Source organism: Pseudorca crassidens, chromosome 9 (genome assembly GCF_039906515.1).
Source record: "Pseudorca crassidens isolate mPseCra1 chromosome 9, mPseCra1.hap1, whole genome shotgun sequence".
Classification (NCBI taxonomy): Eukaryota; Metazoa; Chordata; class Mammalia; order Artiodactyla; family Delphinidae; genus Pseudorca; species Pseudorca crassidens.
The window spans coordinates 10,705,895-10,726,078 of NC_090304.1; the positions used below are offsets into that span (position 1 = coordinate 10,705,895).

General features: G+C 48.1%; 1 protein-coding gene across 1 annotated transcript; it reads left to right on the top strand.

Annotated features, from left to right (window-relative positions):
- The first annotated feature begins 7,861 nt into the window (after window positions 1-7,861).
- PRPF19 (pre-mRNA processing factor 19) lies at window positions 7,862-18,600 on the top strand. Its single transcript, XM_067748888.1, has 16 exons — window positions 7,862-8,091; window positions 9,705-9,854; window positions 10,037-10,113; window positions 11,076-11,217; window positions 11,301-11,374; window positions 11,524-11,586; window positions 12,469-12,510; window positions 12,634-12,708; window positions 13,025-13,100; window positions 13,194-13,303; window positions 14,724-14,879; window positions 15,118-15,187; window positions 15,421-15,506; window positions 15,833-16,003; window positions 16,150-16,255; window positions 18,168-18,600. Exons 1-16 carry the CDS (start codon window positions 8,073-8,075, stop codon window positions 18,263-18,265), a joined length of 1,515 nt encoding a protein of 504 aa, XP_067604989.1. The 5' UTR covers window positions 7,862-8,072; the 3' UTR covers window positions 18,266-18,600.
- The last annotated feature ends 1,584 nt before the right edge of the window (window positions 18,601-20,184 follow it).

A 20,184-nucleotide genomic window follows, 5' to 3' on the forward strand; every position in this document is an offset into this window, starting at 1 on the left:
GTCTACTTCTGGTGTTGTCTTTTTTTCCTGGTGCGGGTGTAGTTTCTCCTCTGAGTGTCGTTTTAAGTTGATGTTGAGGTCAGCAGTCCTCTCTATAGACCAGTCTGGTACAGAGGCCCTTTTGTTTTTGGGGGTTTTTTTTCTGGTACGCGGGCCTCTCACCGTTGTGGCCTCTCCCATTGCCGAGCACAGGCTCCGGACGCACAGGCTCAGCGGCCATGGCTCACGGGCCCAGCTGCTCCGCGGCATGTGGGATCTTCCCGGACCGGGGCACGAACCCGTGTCCCCTGCATCGGCAGGCGGACCCTCAACCACTGCGCCACCAGGGAAGCCCCCAGAGGCCCTTTTTAAAGTGGGAGATGAATCCAAGAGTCAATTCCCTTCAGTTTCACTGCACATGAGCTAGTTAAGAGTACCTGATAAGGATCCTTTCATCTAGGTTAGAGAGAATTCTTTAAATAATGTCTTTTCCAGTATGCACAATCTCCTGGTTGCAGGTCATGGGGCATCTGATCTTCATCCAAACATAACTAGGGTAAGCTTCAGAAACAAGATTAGAATGTCCTTTTAAAAGTTCAATTAAACCTTACAATAATGCAACTTAGTAGAAAGGAGCCATCTAGGAAGTGAGTCTTCGGCAGTAAATACCGAAACTCAAAGACCGCTAACAGCACTAGAACTTAATATCCGCAAAGGTATTACTGAAACATAATTCTTATCTCCAAAACCACCTTCATCTCTACCAAATATAGCCAAATTAAGACTAATTTGCTTGCAAAATGAGTGTGGTTTCAATAAACTTGGCCTGATTATTTACATAATTGATCATATATGCTCTTTTAAATTGGCTTTGTTGGAACTTTTCATAAGGAATCTCAGATTTGAACTTTAAAAGTCCTCTCAAGGCCAGGAAAGACATGCCAAGGACTTGCCATCAGATTCTGTTTGGAATACCTATAAATTTGGGTGAATCTCTTTCTTCTTGAGGTACAAAATATCTTGAGGTCCTTGCATCTGCCAGGAAGTGGCTTTCTTTATTCACCTGATAAGGCTGTTGGGGACCCTGTATACAAGATACCAGACTGTTTTTTCAACGGATTTATGGCCCCATAAAGTCAATCTTAGTTCCTTAAAACTGTCTGGTCATATCTGAGCCTATGCACATCTCTCTCTATTATGACATTCCAATCAAAGCCTTGATAGTATAATGAATGTTTCCAATTGTGTGCTGTTATAAGGAGAGTAGATTCTTATTGAACTTATGCAAATAACCATATTGCCATGAAAATAAGAATACTAAGAGTTTCCAAATTCTGGAGGGATCAGGTAGAGAGAAAAGATAAATGTTTCAGTTCTGCTTACAAAGGTATAATTTACCAAATTGCTGTAAGTCACAGCTTAAGGGGAAAGGTTTGCGTATATCTGGAAAACAAAGATTAAAAGTCAATAATATTTCAGACAAAAAGTCACGCTTGTTGATCTTGATACTTCATAGTTTTATGAAGCCATGAGATTTTCCATTCGGATTCTTTACTTTCTTACCCAATTCAGCAGTATAATCTGAAAGTTATCAGAACCCTGTACTTATCAGAAAGTCCTTTCTATGAATCTTCTTGAAAATGAAGCATTTTTGCAAAAGCATCAGAGCAAAACAGTAATTATCTATAAATGACAAGAGACTTTAAAAGGCATAGTTAAAGACCTGATTACGATGCAATTGTCAGAGAAATTTAGTTATTTTTGTGACATAGAATATTGAAATAATAACTAGAATTATGACTGATAACATATTATGACTGATAAAATTATTAATGTTATAATGTAACATTATATCTACATTCAAATTTTAGAAATTTCATATAATTTCTAGAACATTTATGTTAATAACAATTACCCATAAACTATAAGCTAAGAAGGTTGACAATGCTTCCCCTGTAATTTAACATACCAAGTAGTTGGGATTGACATATATACACTAATATGTATAAAATAGATAACTAATAAGAACCTGCTGTATAAAAATAAAATTAAATTAAAAAATTTAAAAAAAACAAAGCATACGAAATAGTATGTTAGATATTAGTTTAATATCTTTCTTTGAGATGTTTTAGTATTCTCTGAAGTATCCCAAAGTTAGCTAGAAGTCAAAAGAACTTTGGGAGTTCCCTGGTAACATCCCTCATGATGCTCGCACGGAAGTTTGTCAAAGATATCAAAAGATTTCAAAACACTCGGTCAAATAGGATCATCGGTCACTGTGAAACAATATTTATTCACTTAATCAAGTGACAATAGAAGATTTCAAAGGCAAATACAAAAAGTTGCAACAGATTGTTTAAAAGGTAGAGAAACTTTACATTCTGCTATCGGAAGCAGATCAATATTCCAAGAAAACTTTGCCCCTCTTAACAGAGAAAACCAAATTCTAATTTTGTACCAGCTTATTTTTAATATTAAAACTCATTCAACCAATTAAATTCATTCCAGTCTTCACCAGTCCTTATCACATACAAAACTCTTTTCCTAGATAACCTTCTATAACTTTCTTTTATACCTTCAGATTTTGTCCTATGCTTTCCCTTTCTCTCTCTCTCTCTCTCTCTCTCTCTCTCTCTCTCTCTCTCTCTCTCTCTCTCTCTCTCTAACTTCTTTTTAGGACAAAATTACTTCCTTTTCCCTTAACAAAATTCATTTCCATTCCCTAAACCTTCTTTTTCCTTTGCACACAAATATATTTTCCTTATTAATTTTTGGAAGTTTTAATTATATATTTTAATTACGTTCTTTAACCTTTAAAAACCTTAATTTCTAGTAAAAGCTAAGAGGTAAGCAATTATGAACTGTCTCTTAATTAGCATTCTGTAGAATGGCAAACTTATTAACTCTATTTATAATTTCTAAAAACATGTGCTTTCTTATTTTAAAAAGTCTCAATTAATAGTTCTAAATATTATTAGTTTCTCTGTAGAGGGAAGCCTATGTTACTGTTTCAGTATCTTATTTTATTTGTAAAGGATCTAGATAGTCAATAAACTTCTAGATATTCAATAAACTTTAACTTAACTTAGCAAAACTCTAAAGTTTCAAGTTACCAAAAACCTGGAAAAACTATTTTTAAGAAGACATAGGATAAAACGTAATTTTTCCTAAAGAGTTCATCTAAAAACTCTTATCTCATTTACATTTAATTGACTTGTAAAAATCTTACTACGGCAAGTTATTTTTCTTGCTGACAAATTTTGTAATAGAGATAATAAGATCTTATTTGACTTTTAGTAAACCTACCTACAATAAAAATATTACACTTACTGCTGATTACTTTAAAGACATCTCAAGTCACCAGTATTAATTAAACCAACAAACTTAAACTAACTTAATACCAAATATTAATTTAATACTGACTATTTCCCAGATCATATGAACCTGAAATCCATTTGGGTTAGTTTATTTATATTTCTGAGAATTTATATAAGTGCTTAATTTCACTTAAACCAATTAAATAGAACTCATTTACAAATTAATGTTGGCAATATCACCTGCAGGTAGAAACATATCATATCTATAACATACACACAAACATGTAGACAACACAACCAGAGATCTCAAAGCTTCACTTAAAATTTAGTCATGAATTGGATATTACAATATAAAACTCATTTGTTTATATAACAGAATAAGTTGTTTACTTGCTTGAGTTTAAAAAGGCCTCTCTTCCATTTTTTCGTCTCCAGTGTCAGGAATTGGAGATGGTCTAGATAGGTGAGAGTTCCTGAGAGCCCTGGTAGAACATTTACATCTCAAAGGCACAGGGAGAGAAATGCAAGCTCCTCCTAGAAGGACTTTTGTTCCGTTAGGTTCAGAATTTTGAAAAGATGTTTTATCAAACCGATTTCTCTAACAATGCAAAAACCAGTTTTGGAATGTTAAAAGAGCCCCATCTTGGCCATTTCAGGGTGGGATTTCCTTTAGGTCCCAATTAAGTAAGTACTTGCAAAAGTGTAAGTTCTGTGAATACATGAACCTGACTGGGGTGTTAGTTGGAGGTTGGCTGTTTGATGCTCCTCTTTTCTTCTTTTGGGAAACTCTATCCCACATTTTAAAGCTGGTTTGTCAGGATAAAATTACTACTGAAAACTGTATGGTGGGCCCAGGTGCTGTTTGTAAGCTTAATTCCTCTAAGGTGTCACCTTAGGGTCATTTCAGCTCTTTTACCTGTCTCGGTTTCTCCTTCTAGCAATCTAAAACCCCCGCAGGTGCTCGGAGCACCGGACGGCCAATCCTTACGTGTGCATCCCTGGATGAGTGACTTTTTAAATTAATGAGTGGGAGACTTCCCTGGCGGTCCAGTGGTTAAGACTCCGTGCTTCCACTGAAGGAGCCACGGGTTCGATCCCTGGTCAAGGAACCAAGATCCCGCATGCTAGAAAGTGTGGCCAAAATTAAAAAAAAATAAAAACAACAAGAACAACAAAGAACAAAAAAGACCCCAAAAACCTATAGGAAAAAAAATAACATAAATTAATGAGTGGGTTTCCCTATGGGGTTGCGGTGCAGTAGGAGGACTCACCTCCCCCTCTCCCATAAATTTCTCAGTTGCCTGAGAAAGCTGAAACCAGCTGGGAAGAGCTATGTCTCTTATCTTCGGAGCTGAAAGCTCTCATATGCTATCTTCACTTTTATTCTGACAAACCCTGTTAAAGTTTATGAAGCTGATTTGAGGAAAGACATCAGGTCAGCCTCCCACCCAATCACCCAGCCCAATCGCACTGAAAGACTCCTCAGTCAGTGTCTTTCAGCAACTGAGCAAAATCTTCCCAGTGTCTCTCAACTGGGGAATAAGGCACCTCTTCTTGAACCTAAGTTGAAGGATAACCCGCTCCTCATACCAAGGGGTTTAACAACCTCTGAATTAAACTCAGGATTGTCAACCAAGATGAGAGACCTGAGCTTAGGAGAGACTCAGATAAATTCATCTGGACACACCAAGGAGGCGGACGAGCGCAAGGGGCCCTTGCTGGTACCAAGGGTCTGGATCCCAGAGTTTACACAAAGGAGAGAAGTCTGCTCTGGGTTTCTCCCCTCATGGTCACCAAAACTCAACTGACAAAAAAGTGCACAACATACGAGCTGTGAGTTGAGTTTTATGCATTGTCTTACTGAGGACTAGAGCCCGGGAGACAGCCTCTCCAATAGGTCTGAGGAACTGCTCCAAAGGGGTAGGAAGAGAGGCCAGTATATGTGTGATTTTGGCCAAGGAGTATGTACAATCCAACATCTCAGTAGAAGGTTACTGCTAGTCACGAGGGACAGGTATCTCTGTTCATGATTTTTTTTTTTTTAATGTTTGGGATTTCATTTTAATTAATTAATTTGGCTGCACTGGGTCTTAGTTGCAGCACAGGGGATGCCGTGTGCAGGATCTTTGTTGTGGCATGCGGGATCTTTAGTTGCGGCATGCGGGATCTAGTTCCCCGACCAGGGATTGAACCCAGGCCCCCTGCATTGGGAGCGTGGAGTCTTAACCACTGGACCACCAGGGAAGTCCGTTTCAGTTCATGATTTTAGTGCTTTTCTAAAGTATAGGAAGATGCAAGAATTGGGGTCATAAAAATTCTCCTGTTACATCTAAGGGCCTGTTTTGTGCATTTTTCCAAAGCACAGCATGCCTCATCCTGTTCTTTGTCCTGAATTCCTTTCAGGGTGAACTGTAGGGCTGCGATTATAGTGGCTAATGATTTAATCCTTATAGGACTGGATGATAAGTGACATTCTTTGTTGCACACAGACTAGACATGAGTAGCAATCAGTCTGTCCCCATGTCAGATTGTTTCTTTCCTTCAGATGTTTCTCAGACACATCCATCTTCCTCTGGACCTTCATCACTTCCTGCCTTGGCTAAGGGTCTCTTTCTTCCAGAACAGGCTCTGGTAGCATCCTGGGCAACACCTTCCAGCCTTTCTCACAGTTGCAACTTCACATTTGCTTGTGAGATCGTTTTTGATTTGTAGGACTACCAATCTCATGTCACTTGGATTTTCCTGTGCAGGAAATATAACTTTTTTTTTTCTTATGACAAGTTAATTTCTTTTCAACTCTCTTTTCCATCTGAGTGGTAGGAACACTCTTAGACAGTTCAGGGTTCTTCCCACCCTTGTTTTACAGGTTGTACACACCTTTTGGAAAATTAACATAGGGCCAAAGGGTGGAGGGGAAGAATTCACCTAATCCTCTTAGTTGTTTGAGCTGCATTGTCCTGGTTAATCCTCTGTCAGTTGTCCACACAGGTTGCAACTAAATCTTCCTGGGAAATGGGGCTTCTGGGTTATTGACCAATGTGTACCTTTGCTTCCCAAGGAGCAGCAGCCTTGGCCTGGGGGAGCAGGGCATAGAGTTCCAGTCTCAAGAACCCACTGACAGCTATGCATATAGCCCATTCCCCCACCTCTTTCCTTCCCAGCCTTAGGTAATCTTTATCTCCTTTGTGGGGAGATTGAGACTGGGGGCAGTGGGGAGGAACCTGAGATCATGTTCTCACCTGTAATAGTTACTCCAAAATCAATTGCCCCGAATCCTTTCTATTCCCTGAGGGGCTTGTTTTGAAACTCAGAAGCCTTGAAATGACTCCCCATTTCCTTCATCTTCTGTCACAGCCATAAGCTCCCCAGCACAGGGACACCTCTGGTTTTGCTCAGAGTGCTATCCCCAGTATCAAGTACAGAGCCTGACTAGCACATAGTGGATACTCAATAAATTTGTCCAACAAATGAATTATTGGGTCTTTCTCTCTCCCCCTCCAACCCATCCAGTTAATGTCTTCCAGAGGAATCTTCTGGAAATGTGGTTATCACTCCATAGCTGATCTGCTGTCCGGCTGTGAACCCAATCAAGTCTAACCACCTCAGGTTCAAGGTCCCCTCTAAACGGATCCATTTTATTTCCTACCACATCCAAGTACTTCCGATGCCTGACCTGTCACGCAGCCTGTTATTCAACCAACAATAGTTATGACGTTCCTGCTCTGTGTTGGGCACCGTGTTAGACTCTGAGAAACAAGAGTGACCGGAACAATCATGGTTTCTGCCATCACGGACTTTATGGCCTAGCGGAGAACCCAGACAGCAAACAGATACTTGTACATAATTAAATAATTAAATGATTATAGTTATCCAGAGTGGCTCAGGGGAGAATTACAGGGCACCGTGACTAAAATTCAGTCAGGGGTCAAGAAAGACGCTCCAGAGGAAGTACCATTTAAGGTGTGATTGAGTTTACTTTGGAGCGGATGGGAGGGGAGGGAAAGAAGAGAGGGAGTTGAGGAAAGTGTTCTGGGCAAACATAACTGGAACCAGCCAGAGTGGGTAAGTTTGAGGACTTAAAAGGCCAGTGTGGATGAGCAGAAGATGAGGACTTGCCCAAAATCACACAGCAAATTGGTAGTAGAGGCAAGACCAGAACAGTTTCTTGGCCAGTGTTAGTTTCTCTACCTATCTGCACCTGCGCCTACTTCACTGGGTCTTTCAAAGCGTATTCCGAGAAACACTTGCCCGAGAATCACGTGGGGCACGCACTGACAACGCATACTCTCTAAAGTAGACCCCAGGAAGATGCATTTTAAGAAGTTCGTTAAGAAATTCTCGCATACACCAAATTTTGCAAGACTACGGTCTCACGGTCCCCGCCAGCTCCGGTCTCAAAAGGGTGTCGCTGAATTGATTGGCTTCAAAGTCCCACTGCATCATGGGAAATGTAGTTTCGGATCGCCTTTCCTATCCCCTGGGAGCGCTTTACGGAACGAGCCGAGAGGGCCCGGAAATAGCCGAGTAGTTCCTGGCGCGCCCTTTCCTGCCCGATTGCATTCTGGGAAAGGGCAGCTTCCGTTAAGTGCCCGAGGCTGAGGCGCGCGACCGGTTGCGGTCCCACGTGAAGCTCTAAGCGAGCGTCGCTCGGCGGGGCTGCTCCCCGCTCTTAGCGGAGCGTGCCGGAAGCAGCGGGGAACCGGAAGTGGCCCGCGGAGGCTCGGAAGCTGATCCCGGAGACCGGTGTGAGGAGCCTTGGAACGCAGCGACGGCGCCATGTCCCTGATCTGCTCTAGTGAGTATTGGCTGCGGCCGATCTCGGGTCGCAGGAGGCCGGAGAGCCGAGCGGGAGGATATGCGGGCCGCTGCGACGCCGGGGTTGGGGCGGAGGTGAAAATGGGGCTCCCGGGAGGCAGGGCGGCGGCCTGTCAGCCCGGGGGTCCTCCTTCTTAAGTGTGAGGTGCATTTGCGCTGCGCTTCACAGTTTACATAACGCCTCAAGCGTATTGTCGCAGGCAGCACTGAGGCCACCCATCTCGTTTGCGCAGTGGAACTGAGGCCTGGATAGAGGGGAGCAGGTGCAGGGGAAACAGGAAACCCTAGGGCTTGTGCAGGATCCGCCTCCGCTGGCGCAGGGATGCGGGCCTCAGTTTCCCCGTCTGCAAAATGAAGGCCTTGGCACTGGATGTTGTCTGAGGCGCCTCGCTTGGGTAGGCAGAACTTCTGCAATTTGCAGAAGTCGCACAGTAGGTTAGAGGCAGTGACAGGGCTGGAAGCCAGGTCTCTGTTGGTTTACAGCGCGCTTGCAAGACTGTGATCTCGTTATATCCTCGTAAGAATTCTCCGAAGCAGAAATAAACATCTGGTTTTACAGATAAGGATGTAAGGCTCAAGGAGAATGTGGCTTTTGTAAAACAGTACAGCTAGTAAGTGGCAGAGCTGCATGATGGAGCCAGGTTCTCTGACCCTGAATCCATGCTCTTTTCAAATGCCTTGTCCTGTCTTTCCTTTAGGTGTTTTATTGAGGCGTGCAGAGGTTTTGCATTCTCATTGTTCATCCGGGTATTAGTTTCTCATTTTTCTCTCTCTTGGCTTCCTAACTCTCAAGCCCTTTACTCTTCTCAGAACCTCTCCATAAATGCAATACAAAGGGAAGAAGGAGCGAAAGGAAATGTGACTAGAAAAAGGAACCTTACGCCTTAAAGAGATGATGGTGTGCAAAGTATTTTCACATTCATTGTTTGAACCTTGAGAAAGATCTTTTCTGTTTTTCCCGGCTCCATCCTTCCTGTCATTTGCTCATCGGGTAGATGTTTACTGAGTGCCCGCTGGGCATCTGCATTGTTCTGGAAGGCAGAGACCAGCTATAATCCCTATCCTCAAGGGGTGTAAATGATAGCTCTGTTGGGGGTTGTTGTGAGGATGAGTTAAGCAGTGGAGAATGTTTACAGTCGCCCTTGGCACCTAGTAAACACCATGTAAGTGCTTTTTGTTATCATAGCACTTGGTACATCGCTTTGTAATTTCTTTGTTTGAGAATCCATCTAGGCTCTAGTTTGAGATTTGAATGGCTTCGTGTGTATCTCTCTGTCCTGCGGTATAATGGGTGCCTAAGCATCTTTGTTCAAAAATGAGATGGGCGGGGACTATTGACTGCTCTCTAGGTGCCTGGCTTTAGTAGTCCTGTAATAATTATTTATTGACTATCTGCCTGTCAGGAGACTGAAGGAGAAGCTAGTTAGGTGGCTGGGAAATGTTCTGGGTACCGTCCGAAACTGGCTCGGTGTCACGTCTTGATTGCTGTTAGCTGAGTGTAGGGACGTGTGGTCTTGTGGCGGCCAGCAGTAGGTGGAGCATCCCTGTGGCCCTTTCACCACCCCAGGCTCACTGCCTGCCTTTTCTCCGCAGTCTCCAATGAAGTACCAGAGCACCCGTGTGTGTCCCCTGTCTCTAATCACGTCTACGAGCGGCGGCTCATTGAGAAGTATATTGCAGAGAATGGCACAGATCCCATCAACAACCAGCCTCTGTCCGAGGAGCAGCTCATCGATATCAAAGGTGCCTGCTGGCGGCCTCAGTCCAGGGCCGTCCTAGCCCGGGGCCTGGGAGGGTGGGAGGGGGTGCCCGCGGGCTCAGGGAGGGGACGGTGGTCTGTTAGTGCAGGCTGAAGGGGAAGAGCGGGGGAGGGGCAGAGCGCCCTGGGCTGTGGGTTTTCACATCCACCTTCCCTCTCTTGGCAGTTGCTCACCCAATCCGGCCCAAGCCTCCCTCAGCCACCAGCATCCCCGCCATTCTGAAAGCCTTGCAGGACGAATGGGTAAGGCCCTGGAAGAGAACTGGTATCTTACCCACTTGAAAAGAAGGGATCACTGGGGCTTCCCTGGTGGCGCAGTGCTCGAGAGGCCGCCTGCCAATACAGGGGACACGGGTTCGTGTCCCGGTCTGGGAAGATCCCACATGCCGCGGAGCGGCTGGGCCCGTGAGCCATGGCCGCTGAGCCTGCACGTCTGGAGCCTGTGCTCCGCAACGGGAGAGGCCACAGCAGTGAGAGGCCCGCGTACCGCAAAAAAAAAAAAAAAGAAGGGATCACTGGATTAGGACGTGGGGGTGGGAGGGATGGAGCATTACTTTCTCTTTTGAGGGGGAGGGTGAGAGCAGAAGAGGAGCCTGCTTCTTGACCTCACACAGATCTGGGCTCCACGCTTTGTTCCTTGCCCACTTGCCTTGTCCCTGGGCAAGTTGCTCGTATCCAAGTCCTGCTTTTCCTGACCGTATGACATGGATTAGTGCCTGTCTCTCAGGGTTTGGGGAGAATTAGAATAAGATTAGAGTATAAACTTCATGATGTCAGGGGCTTATTTTTCTCATCAGTAGAGCCCCAGCACTGAGAGCAGCGCCAGGTACATAGTAGGTGCTCTAAAGTGTGAATGAACGACTACATCTTGAGGATTGTCTGACGTAGTGCCTGACGCAGTGAGGGCAATCAATAAATAGCAGCTGTAGCATTTTTATTCCCTTTGACAAGGTGACGGCATGACATCTGAGATGTGCCGGTAAATTAGAGAAGATGGGAATGGGAAAGAATTGGCTCCCACTCCTGTCTGTGTGCCCAGGGTTTGGCGTGCGTAGGAGCTCGGGGGCATCTCCCAAAGCGTTCAGAGTTACTCAGATCTTGCTCGGGTCACCGGTACTGGTCTAGTCTTCTTATCAAGGGCTGACTCTTCTGCTGGGTGCTCCTCGCGCCTCCCCCACCCCCTCAGTGGCATCTCCCTCTCCCAGGACGCAGTCATGCTCCACAGCTTCACCCTGCGCCAGCAGCTGCAGACCACCCGCCAAGAGCTGTCCCACGCTCTGTACCAGCACGATGCTGCCTGCCGTGTCATCGCCCGTCTCACCAAGGAAGTCACTGCTGCCCGAGAAGGTAGAGCCTCTCGCCTGCCATGCCCCACTCTGGGCTGGGCCTGTTTTATAATAGCCTGTTTCTGACATTGTCTTCTCTCCCAGCTCTGGCTACCCTGAAACCGCAGGCTGGTCTCATCGTGCCCCAGGCTGTGCCGAGCTCCCAGCCTAGTGTTGTGGTGAGTGTCCCCCCAACCTCACCAGCAGCCCGCACACACGTGTGTATGTGTGTGTGTATGCGCACACGCGCACGGTGGCTCGCACAGCCCTCCTCTGCAAGGCTCTCTGGCATTTCTGTGCTCCTCACCTTCACCTTTCTGCTCTTCAGGGTGCAGGCGAGCCGATGGATTTGGGCGAGCTGGTGGGAATGACTCCCGAGATTATTCAGAAGGTATGTCGTGCTCTCACTTGGTGGGAAGGCTGATGGGTCCTCCCTTTTCACTATCTGCCTGGAGTCCAATACGAATAAAAATCCCATCCATTTGGAGATGAAGTCGAGTGGTACAGAGCACAGACTCCGACTAGGCTGCCTGGCTTTGTGTTTTGATATCACCAGTTATAAGCTTTATGACCTTGGGCTGACTTAACCAGTCCTGTGTCTAATTTGCCTTCTAAAGTGAGGATAATGGTACCTGCTTTATAGACTTGTGGGAATTTTAAAGATTTTGATTACTCTTAAGTACCGTTTGTTGCTCTCATTACGGTTCTTTGCAGACTAAAACATTTTGTTACACGTTTTCTTTTTTTTTTTTTGAGGGAGACAGAACAGGAGTGATCATTTTCATTTTACAAATGAAGAATCTGTAAAGAATGTGAGGTTCAGATTCAAAGGCACAGCTCACAAGCTGCAGAGCTGGCCCCTGAGTCCAAGTCCAGTGCTCTGTTATACTCAGGGGATCCTCCTTAGTACGAGTTGATAGTGTGTGTCTTTTCCAAGCCGTTCAGGTTGTCAGCATGCATCTCAGCTCTCATCTTAGTGGTGCAGGCGTGGTCTGGGAACCGTGCCATTTATTGCCTCTGGCCTTGGGCAAGTGACTTCACTTCTCTGAGGCTCAGTTTCCTACTCTGTGAAATAGGGTCATCAGCACCCACTTCATAAGGTTGGAATGAAAGTAAACAGAGATCGTGCGCAGAAGCCTTTAGCACAGAGCTCGGCAGGTGATGAGTTCCTGGCGATGCTCGTGAAAGCATAGATGTGACAGCATTCACCGTGTTGCTTTCCTGGCAAAATAATTTGTCTCACGTTGAGCCTATTCCCCTCTCTCTTCCCCAGCTTCAAGACAAGGCCACTGTGCTAACCACAGAGCGGAAGAAGGTGAGTCCTCCCAGGGTCAGGGGCGGGAGCTGGCCTGGAGGACGTGGCTGGCCCCTTAGGAGGAGGGGGGATGGCCGAGTCCTGCACTCACTCCCTCTTTTCTTGGGGGGCTTTTTCTTTCAGAGAGGGAAGACTGTGCCTGAGGAGCTGGTGAAGCCGGAAGAGCTCAGCAAATACCGGCAGGTGGCATCCCACGTGGTGAGTGGCGGAGTCCTGCAGACTTGGAGACACGGCTCTCCCAGGCTGTTTCTGGGGTGGGGCAGGTCAGCGTGGCCTCTGGCCCTGCCCCGTTTCTAGTCTTGGCTGCTGAGTTGTCAGGCTTCTCTTCCTGCCCAGCTCTGGCTTTCCCAATAGCCAATGAGGGACTGACTGCATCCAGGCAGAAGTCCAAGTGCAGTGGATGAGGAACAGGAGTCACTTATGTTCCCGGGGGCCGGGGCCGGGGCAGTTGGACGGCTTTGTGGCCTGCCTTGATTCGGCCGTGACTGGGTTTGATGTGGCTCTCTCTGCACAGGGGTTGCACAGTGCTAGCATTCCCGGGATCCTTGCCCTGGACCTCTGCCCCTCTGACACCAACAAGATCCTCACTGGTGAGAGCGGGCCTGGGGACAAAAGTACCTTCTTCAGCAGAGGGACTTGGGTGGGCCTGACGCATTTTTGGATCTCATTTTGGTCCTCTTCAGGTGGGGCAGATAAAAATGTCGTCGTCTTCGACAAGAGTTCTGAGCAAATCCTGGCCACTCTCAAAGGCCATACCAAGAAAGTCACCAGCGTGGTCTTTCACCCTTCCCAGGTAAGGGCTCTCCTAGCACCCTCAGCCCTCATTCCTGAGCCCTGTTTCAGTGGTTTAGGGGCCCAGGACCAGACCCCCACCCCGTTGCCTCCTTGGTGAAGTGACGTGGGCCTGAGAAGGAGTGCCGACTCTCCAGCTCAGGCAGTTAGGGGCTGGGCTTGGGGTCGTGGGGTTGCCCTCTGCTCTGTGTCAGAGCTCCTGAAGCGTGGCCTTCAAACCGGGGGGGAGAAAGGAATTGTGTAGTTTGAAAAGCGTATTCGTTGAAATGTTTTATGTTAGAAAAGGGAAAAAACCCTACAGTGTTTATAATACAGACTGTAGGAAATAAAGCTCAACAGGATCTTGCCTCGTGTATCTGAGGAGGACAGAGGGGTCTGTCTTCCTGCGGTCCTCCAGGCTGAGGGTGGAAACGCGACGTTAACCGCTGCAAGGGGTGTGGGTTAAAACAGACGGAGAGCTGCTGCTTTAGAGGGTAAGCAGCTCGTTTGACCAGATTAATGACATGGGATTTGAGTTTTTACGTCTAGGACAGTTTGGGACTGTAGAACAAGTGGCTGGATGGATCAGCTCTTCCCAGAGTCTTTTCTCTGTACCTTTAAGGAAATTAGAAATAGAAAAATAACATGGTGAACTTTTCATTAAACTAGATATGTTCCAATTGAAGCACTGTTTTCCTGCTTACTGCGAGTTAATGTTATTTCTCTCATGCAAGTGCATTGATGGAAGATGGTAGTTGGTTTTACCTTATAGTTTTTAACGTCCTAACTAACCAAAATAATTGGTTGGTGACACCACGTAAGTTTTTCTGGGAACTAACTTGCCCCCGGAATCCTTAAGTGTGGGATGCACTGGAACATGCCCTTGCAGCCCCTTCCGGGCCTGGTACTGTTCAGACCTGTGCCACCCCAGACTATTTAAGTAAACTGAAATTTAAAATTCAGTTTCTCAATTGCACTAAGCCACATTTCTCTGGTCCTGGAAAAGGGCTGTGGGAAATTTCCCTCTGGTGCAGTTATCCTTTTTACCACTAGATGGCAGGGCCTCCCGCCGTTGGCCAAAGGCTGCTTAATTTCCCATTCTAATAGCATTTACCCTGGGGTCCTCTTAGGCATCGTAGGGGCGGATGGGTGGTTCCAGGCAGGGCAGGGCTGTGGCTGTCCCCAGCCCTCTTCACGGGCCTCTCACTGTCATGGCCTCTCCCGTTGCGGAGCACAGGCTCAGCGCCCATGGCTCACGGGCCCAGCTGCTCCGTGGCATGTGGGATCCTCCCGGACTGGGGCACGAACCCGCGTGCCCTGCATCGGCAGGCAGACTCTCAACCACTGCGCCACCAGGGAAGCCCCTGAGCCCTCTTTTGTAAGATGGTTGTGGTCCATCTCTTCTCTGTCTGTGATCATCTGTCTCCTTGCGTTCCTTTTAGGAGCTGGTGTTTTCCGCCTCGCCAGATGCCACTATCAGGATTTGGTCTGTTCCGAACGCCTCTTGTGTACAGGTTGTTCGGGCCCATGAGAGTGCTGTGACAGGCCTCAGCCTCCACGCCACTGGTGACTATCTCCTGAGCTCCTCTGATGACCAGGTGTGGTCCCAGCCAGGGCCCCAAAGAGGCTCCTGGTCCCCAAACTCCTATATCCTGGGAGGAGGGAACATCTTACCAAACCACAGCCCGTTCCACAGAACCCCAAGGAGAATGTTCCCTCTACCAAGAGGGGCTGGCCTTGCCAGGGTCTGCCGGCCTAGAGTCTTTGCCTTCCTGAGGGGCCACCAGAACCTGGGGACCCACTGTCTTACTGGCTCCGTTGTCTCTGTGTTTTCAGTACTGGGCCTTCTCTGACATCCAGACAGGACGTGTGCTCACCAAGGTGACCGATGAAACCTCTGGCTGCTGTAAGTTGCCTCAGAAGCGCTGGGCTCTTCATTTGCTGTGTTTTGTGTATTTTAATGTCTTATTTAGTCATTTGCTCATTTGTTCTAAAAACACACTTAACCACCAGTACCTGCTGAGAGCCAGGCGTGGCGCCAGCCCGGGGAGCAGTGGGAAGAGCGAGGAGCCTGCCTTGGCTGCACTTAGTCTTAGTCTCCCCTGGGGCGCTGACGCACGGCTGTCTCCCTCTCCGCAGCCCTCACCTGTGCGCAGTTCCACCCTGATGGACTCATTTTCGGGACAGGAACCATGGACTCTCAGATCAAGATTTGGGACTTGAAGGTAGGACACGGTGACCTCCATCTGCGGCCCAGGGCTGGAGCTCTTGGAACTGTGCAGTGTGGTGAAGTGTTTATGGTACCTGGCCCCAGGGGTGTCCCAAGAGTGGACAGTGTGTGTGTGTGTGTGTGTGTGTGTGTGTGTGTGTGTGTGTGTGTGTCACAGTAGGTGTGGTCTGGGGGCCCCAGGCTGGGCACCACCCCTGCTATTCCTGCTGGTTGTCCTCCCTGAAGGATGGAAGAGGACATCTCAGAAGTAGGACTTTGATGAGCTCCATTTTCTCCCCCTGACCAGTGGGTGACATTGTACTCCCTGCCCCCCAACTGTAGGAGCGCACCAACGTGGCCAACTTCCCTGGCCACTCGGGCCCCATCACCAGCATCGCCTTCTCCGAGAACGGCTACTACCTGGCTACGGCGGCTGATGACTCCTCTGTCAAGCTCTGGGATCTGCGCAAACTTAAGAACTTTAAGACGTTGCAGCTGGATAACAACTTTGAGGTGCGCCCCCTCCCTCCCCCCAGCTCTCTTGGTCGCCTCTCCTCCTCATTTGTTGGTTATTCACTGAATTACTCTAAACTGCCTCTGTTTATCCCCAGTTGCTCATAGTTGCTGCTCTCATGTGACCTCTCTCCTGATTCTGGCAGGTAAAGTCACTGATCTTTGACCAGAGCGGAACTTACCTGGCCCTTGGGGGCACGGATGTCCAGATCTACATCTGCAAACAGTGGACGGAGATTCTTCACTTTACAGGTAGAGGCTGGCCCTGGGATGCTGAGGTCTCTGGGTGCCCTGGCCCAGAGGAAAGTGGGAAGATCTCACTGTGTTAGGAATTTCTAGGGGTAGGCTTGCATTTGCCAAGGCCGCTTTTAATCACTATCTGAGGCAATAGAGTTTAATGGCTAAGACAATGAACTCAAAGAGTCAAACTGCTTGGCTTTAAATGCTGGCTCTACCACTTGAATCTGTGTGACACTGGGTAAGTTACTTAACCTCTCTGGAGAATGATAATAGTACAGTTGATCCTTCACAGATTCAGCCAACTGTGGGTCGAAAATAGAGCAAAACTCGAATTGGCCACACACTGGCAACTGTTAACATTTATCTTATATTTACAGCTATTTACATAGAATTTATGTTGTGTTAGGAATTATAAATTATTTAGAGATGATTTAAAGTATGTAGGAGAATGTGTGTAGGTTATATGCAAATACTACACCATTTTATATAAAGGGCTTGAGCGTCTGTGGATTTTGGTGTCTGCAGGAGTTCCTGGAACCAGCACCCCTCAGATACCAGGGGAGGACTGTACATACCCAGTGGGGTTGTTGTGAGGTTTAGCTGAGTTTATATATATACATGTGTTTAGAAGAGTTTATATAAATATATAAACGTATAAAATACAAATGTGCATAACGTGTAAACGTATAAATACAGAATAGCAATACACATAGATGTATGTGTTTAGAACAGTGTCTGGCAGATAGGAAGGACGTGCTACTGTATCATTCAATATTGTGTCTTAGTCCATGGAGGATTAGAGCAATAAACAAGGCAGGCCCAGTGTTGCACTAACGGAATTTCTGGTCAGCTTGGGAAGGCAGATGTAGAGTGACTTCACCAGTGATTACTTACGTGTGGTGCTAAGTACTAGAGAAGACGAGCGTGAAATGCTGAGACGGTGGATAGCAGGGTTGGCAGCCTCATAGTCGTGTGGCCTCGGGTATGTGACTTGCCCTTTGGAGCTGCAGTTTCTTCATCTTTCAGTGGGCATTCTGACACTGCAGGTTGTGCCAGCTGGTGCTGTGGAGGCGCCTGCACGGTGACAGGGTGCCTCTTGCACCCTCAGGAGCTGGGTGAACGGCGGCTGCTGTTGTCTTTGTTGATGAAGTTCTTGTCCTCATTAGCAGGTTGTGGGCAGGGCACAAGCACCTTCTCCCACCCCAGATTCTCCTCGGTGTGTGTGTCCCCGAGGTGGCCAGGCCTGACTGTGTGGCCCACGAGTTTTAACCTTCACTGGGCCCTGGTGCTTTGGTTTGCAGCAGAGTTAGGTGGAGTGGAGGGCTGGAAGCACAGGGTGGCTTTGTAGTGGGGAGCTGGTGGGCCGGCTGTGATCCTAGGAATTTGCACTGATGCCCATGAACTGCCCGAGCCCACCGAGGAGGGTTGCCCAGCCTCTTCTGCCCCTGCCCCAGCCCTGCCCTGCGCCAGGGGCCCAAGTTTCCTGGAGTTAACCCCATGAGCTAGAACCAGCTGATAGAATATTCCAGTTACACACAGGGAGTCAGAACTAAATACATACCAACCAGCCTAGCTCCCAGTCAGTTCTCGGACTTGAACCGAGCCGAGCAGAGCCGAATTGTAGCTGCTCCAAAAGCTTAGGTGGGGGAGACTGGCGTTCCACTCAGCCCAGCCACAAAACCTGCGTGCCTGCCGTGGGCCAGCACCGAGTGAGGCCCTGGAGCTCAGTGCTGTGCGGGTCAGACTAGAGCCCTGGCCTCGGGGGTTGACAGGCCACAGGGAAGTCGATACGGGCAGAGGCCCGCAGGATGAGGAACACTGGTGGGGGAGGACTGGATGGGTTGGGAGCGAATCATCAGGGGTCAGTGCTGAGACCCCGAGGAAGAAGAGCCGCCTCACCATTGTCTCTTGTCTCTCCCCACAGAGCATAGCGGCCTGACCACGGGGGTGGCCTTTGGGCACCACGCCAAGTTCATTGCTTCAACAGGCATGGACAGGAGCCTCAAGTTCTACAGCCTGTAGGCCCCGGCCCTCCTGACAGGGGCTGGGCCTCATCTCAGTAGTGGGGTAGCGTTAGGGGTGGGGGGTGGGGACAGGGGAAAAGAGACTACTGGGGGGTGGGGGGTGTATGGGGCGGGACATTCGCATCATTTCCCTCTGGTCCGGGCGGCGGGCTGAGAGCCGCGGTGGCATGGACACCCTCATCCGTGCAGCCTCCGGGCCCGCTGGGAGCAGCCGTGGGGCAGAGTCGGGGTGAGGCTGAGCCACGGGAACTGTGAAGGGGCTGGGCCGAGGGCTCAGGCAGGTTTTTGTAAGCAGCGATCTAGTTTTCATTAAAAAAAGAAAACACCAACACAGCCACCTTCCTCTGTGTGTCTGTAGCAGGGAAAGTCAAGGGGGGGGCACCAAGAAGGACTCTGGCCACCAGGATGCCCATCGTTCTTTTTTTTTTTTCAATTGCACAACGGAAATAAAAAAACAAAAAGAAGCCTACAAGCCACTTGCCGGAATGACTCTTCCCGTCCCTGCAGGCCTTGACTTTGTGTTCATAGGGTCTCCTGTCACTTGCCTCGTGGGGTTGGCTCCCACGCGAACCTGGAAGGGAGGGGGAAGGGCTGAGGGGCTGCCGGCACGCCAGGAGGGATTCCTCAGTCGTTTAGTCCGAGGTGACAACATCTGTCCCAGCTAGCTTGAATCAGAAGGGTTTCTGTAACTCTGGTGTTTGAAGATTTGAAATAGAACTGGTCCCGGGGAGACAGCCAGCAAACAGTAAATAAGCAGAAGGTCAGCGAACGCCCTATTTAATTAGGGAAATGAGGGTGGTCAGTGCGGCTGCTTTGGGCGGTCAGGGACGGCCTCTTGCAGATGACGCTTAAGTTGAAGCCTGATTGACGGGAGCTAAAGGGGAGGTGGAGTGTTGCAGACTGAGGGGAGGTCCTAAGGCTGGAATGGAATGGTCAAGGTGCGTGGAGCAGGGGAAGGAGGCCCCAGGAGCTCATCAGTACCCTTGAGAAGAGCGGTCCCAGTAGAGCGTTGGGGCGAGAGAAGTGAGAAAGTGGGAGGCAGTGATTGTAGGTAAGGGATTGTGCCAGGGAGGGGAGCCAAGAAATGGGGTGTCCCCTTGGGGTGGCGGTGGGGTCAAAGCATAGCAGTCCATGTTGACACAGCAGAGCCCTCCGCGTGTGCTTCGCTGGGTCCGTGCCGTGTGGCCACATCGTTCGGTCGTGCCGTGTCTTCTAGGAGGGTCAGAATGCCTCTTAGCTAGTAAAACCCTTGAAACTCCTGCAGCAAAGAAACCATTTAACTTTTTGACCCAGTTTCCTCATAAATACTTGACAAGGAGAGCCTCTGTGTATGTGTGTGTAACCCCTGGTGTCCATGGAACTTGCCTTTTGGAAAACGTCCCAGAGTTTTAGCTATTTTTAAACAGTGTGCAGTGAGCATCTTCAAGTATGCAGCCTTTTGCTAACTTAGGTTAGTTCTTACAGGTAACTTTCCAAGAGTGGAGTGGTAAGGCAGCGTTTGGAAGTTTTCCCACATTTGCCAACCAAAGTAGTACCAATTTGAAGGTGTGGCTCGATGTGTGACGATAGTAATTTTATGTATCCTCAGCCAATTGGGGGTATTTCTTGTGATTTGAAAAGAGTATGGGTCTTCAGAAAAGACCCATCATGTAGTTCTGAAGCAGGACCAAAAAGGAGAAGGGAAACTGCTGAGTGAAAGATGGACCTGTAGAGCTGTCCACTGTTGTTTGCAGGTGGTGGAGCAGCGTCATTCAAGGTGGGGGTGGCTGAGGACCCTGGGGGTGTCCTGGGGCCAGCACAGCACCAAACCATCTAATGGTTTCTGGCTAGATACTAAGATGCATTCTTGAGGTTTGCCTTCGTTTCCAGGAAAACTGGAAACTGCGGGACATACGGACAGAGGTTCTTGGGGGACCT

Excerpts from the sequence above, each read along its gene's own strand:
- PRPF19 (XM_067748888.1), top strand. Across the intron at positions 10,114-11,075 it reads AAGCCTTGCAGGACGAATGG|GACGCAGTCATGCTCCACAG; the intron begins GTAAGGCCCTGG and ends TCCCTCTCCCAG. Across the intron at positions 13,101-13,193 it reads CACCAACAAGATCCTCACTG|GTGGGGCAGATAAAAATGTC; the intron begins GTGAGAGCGGGC and ends GGTCCTCTTCAG.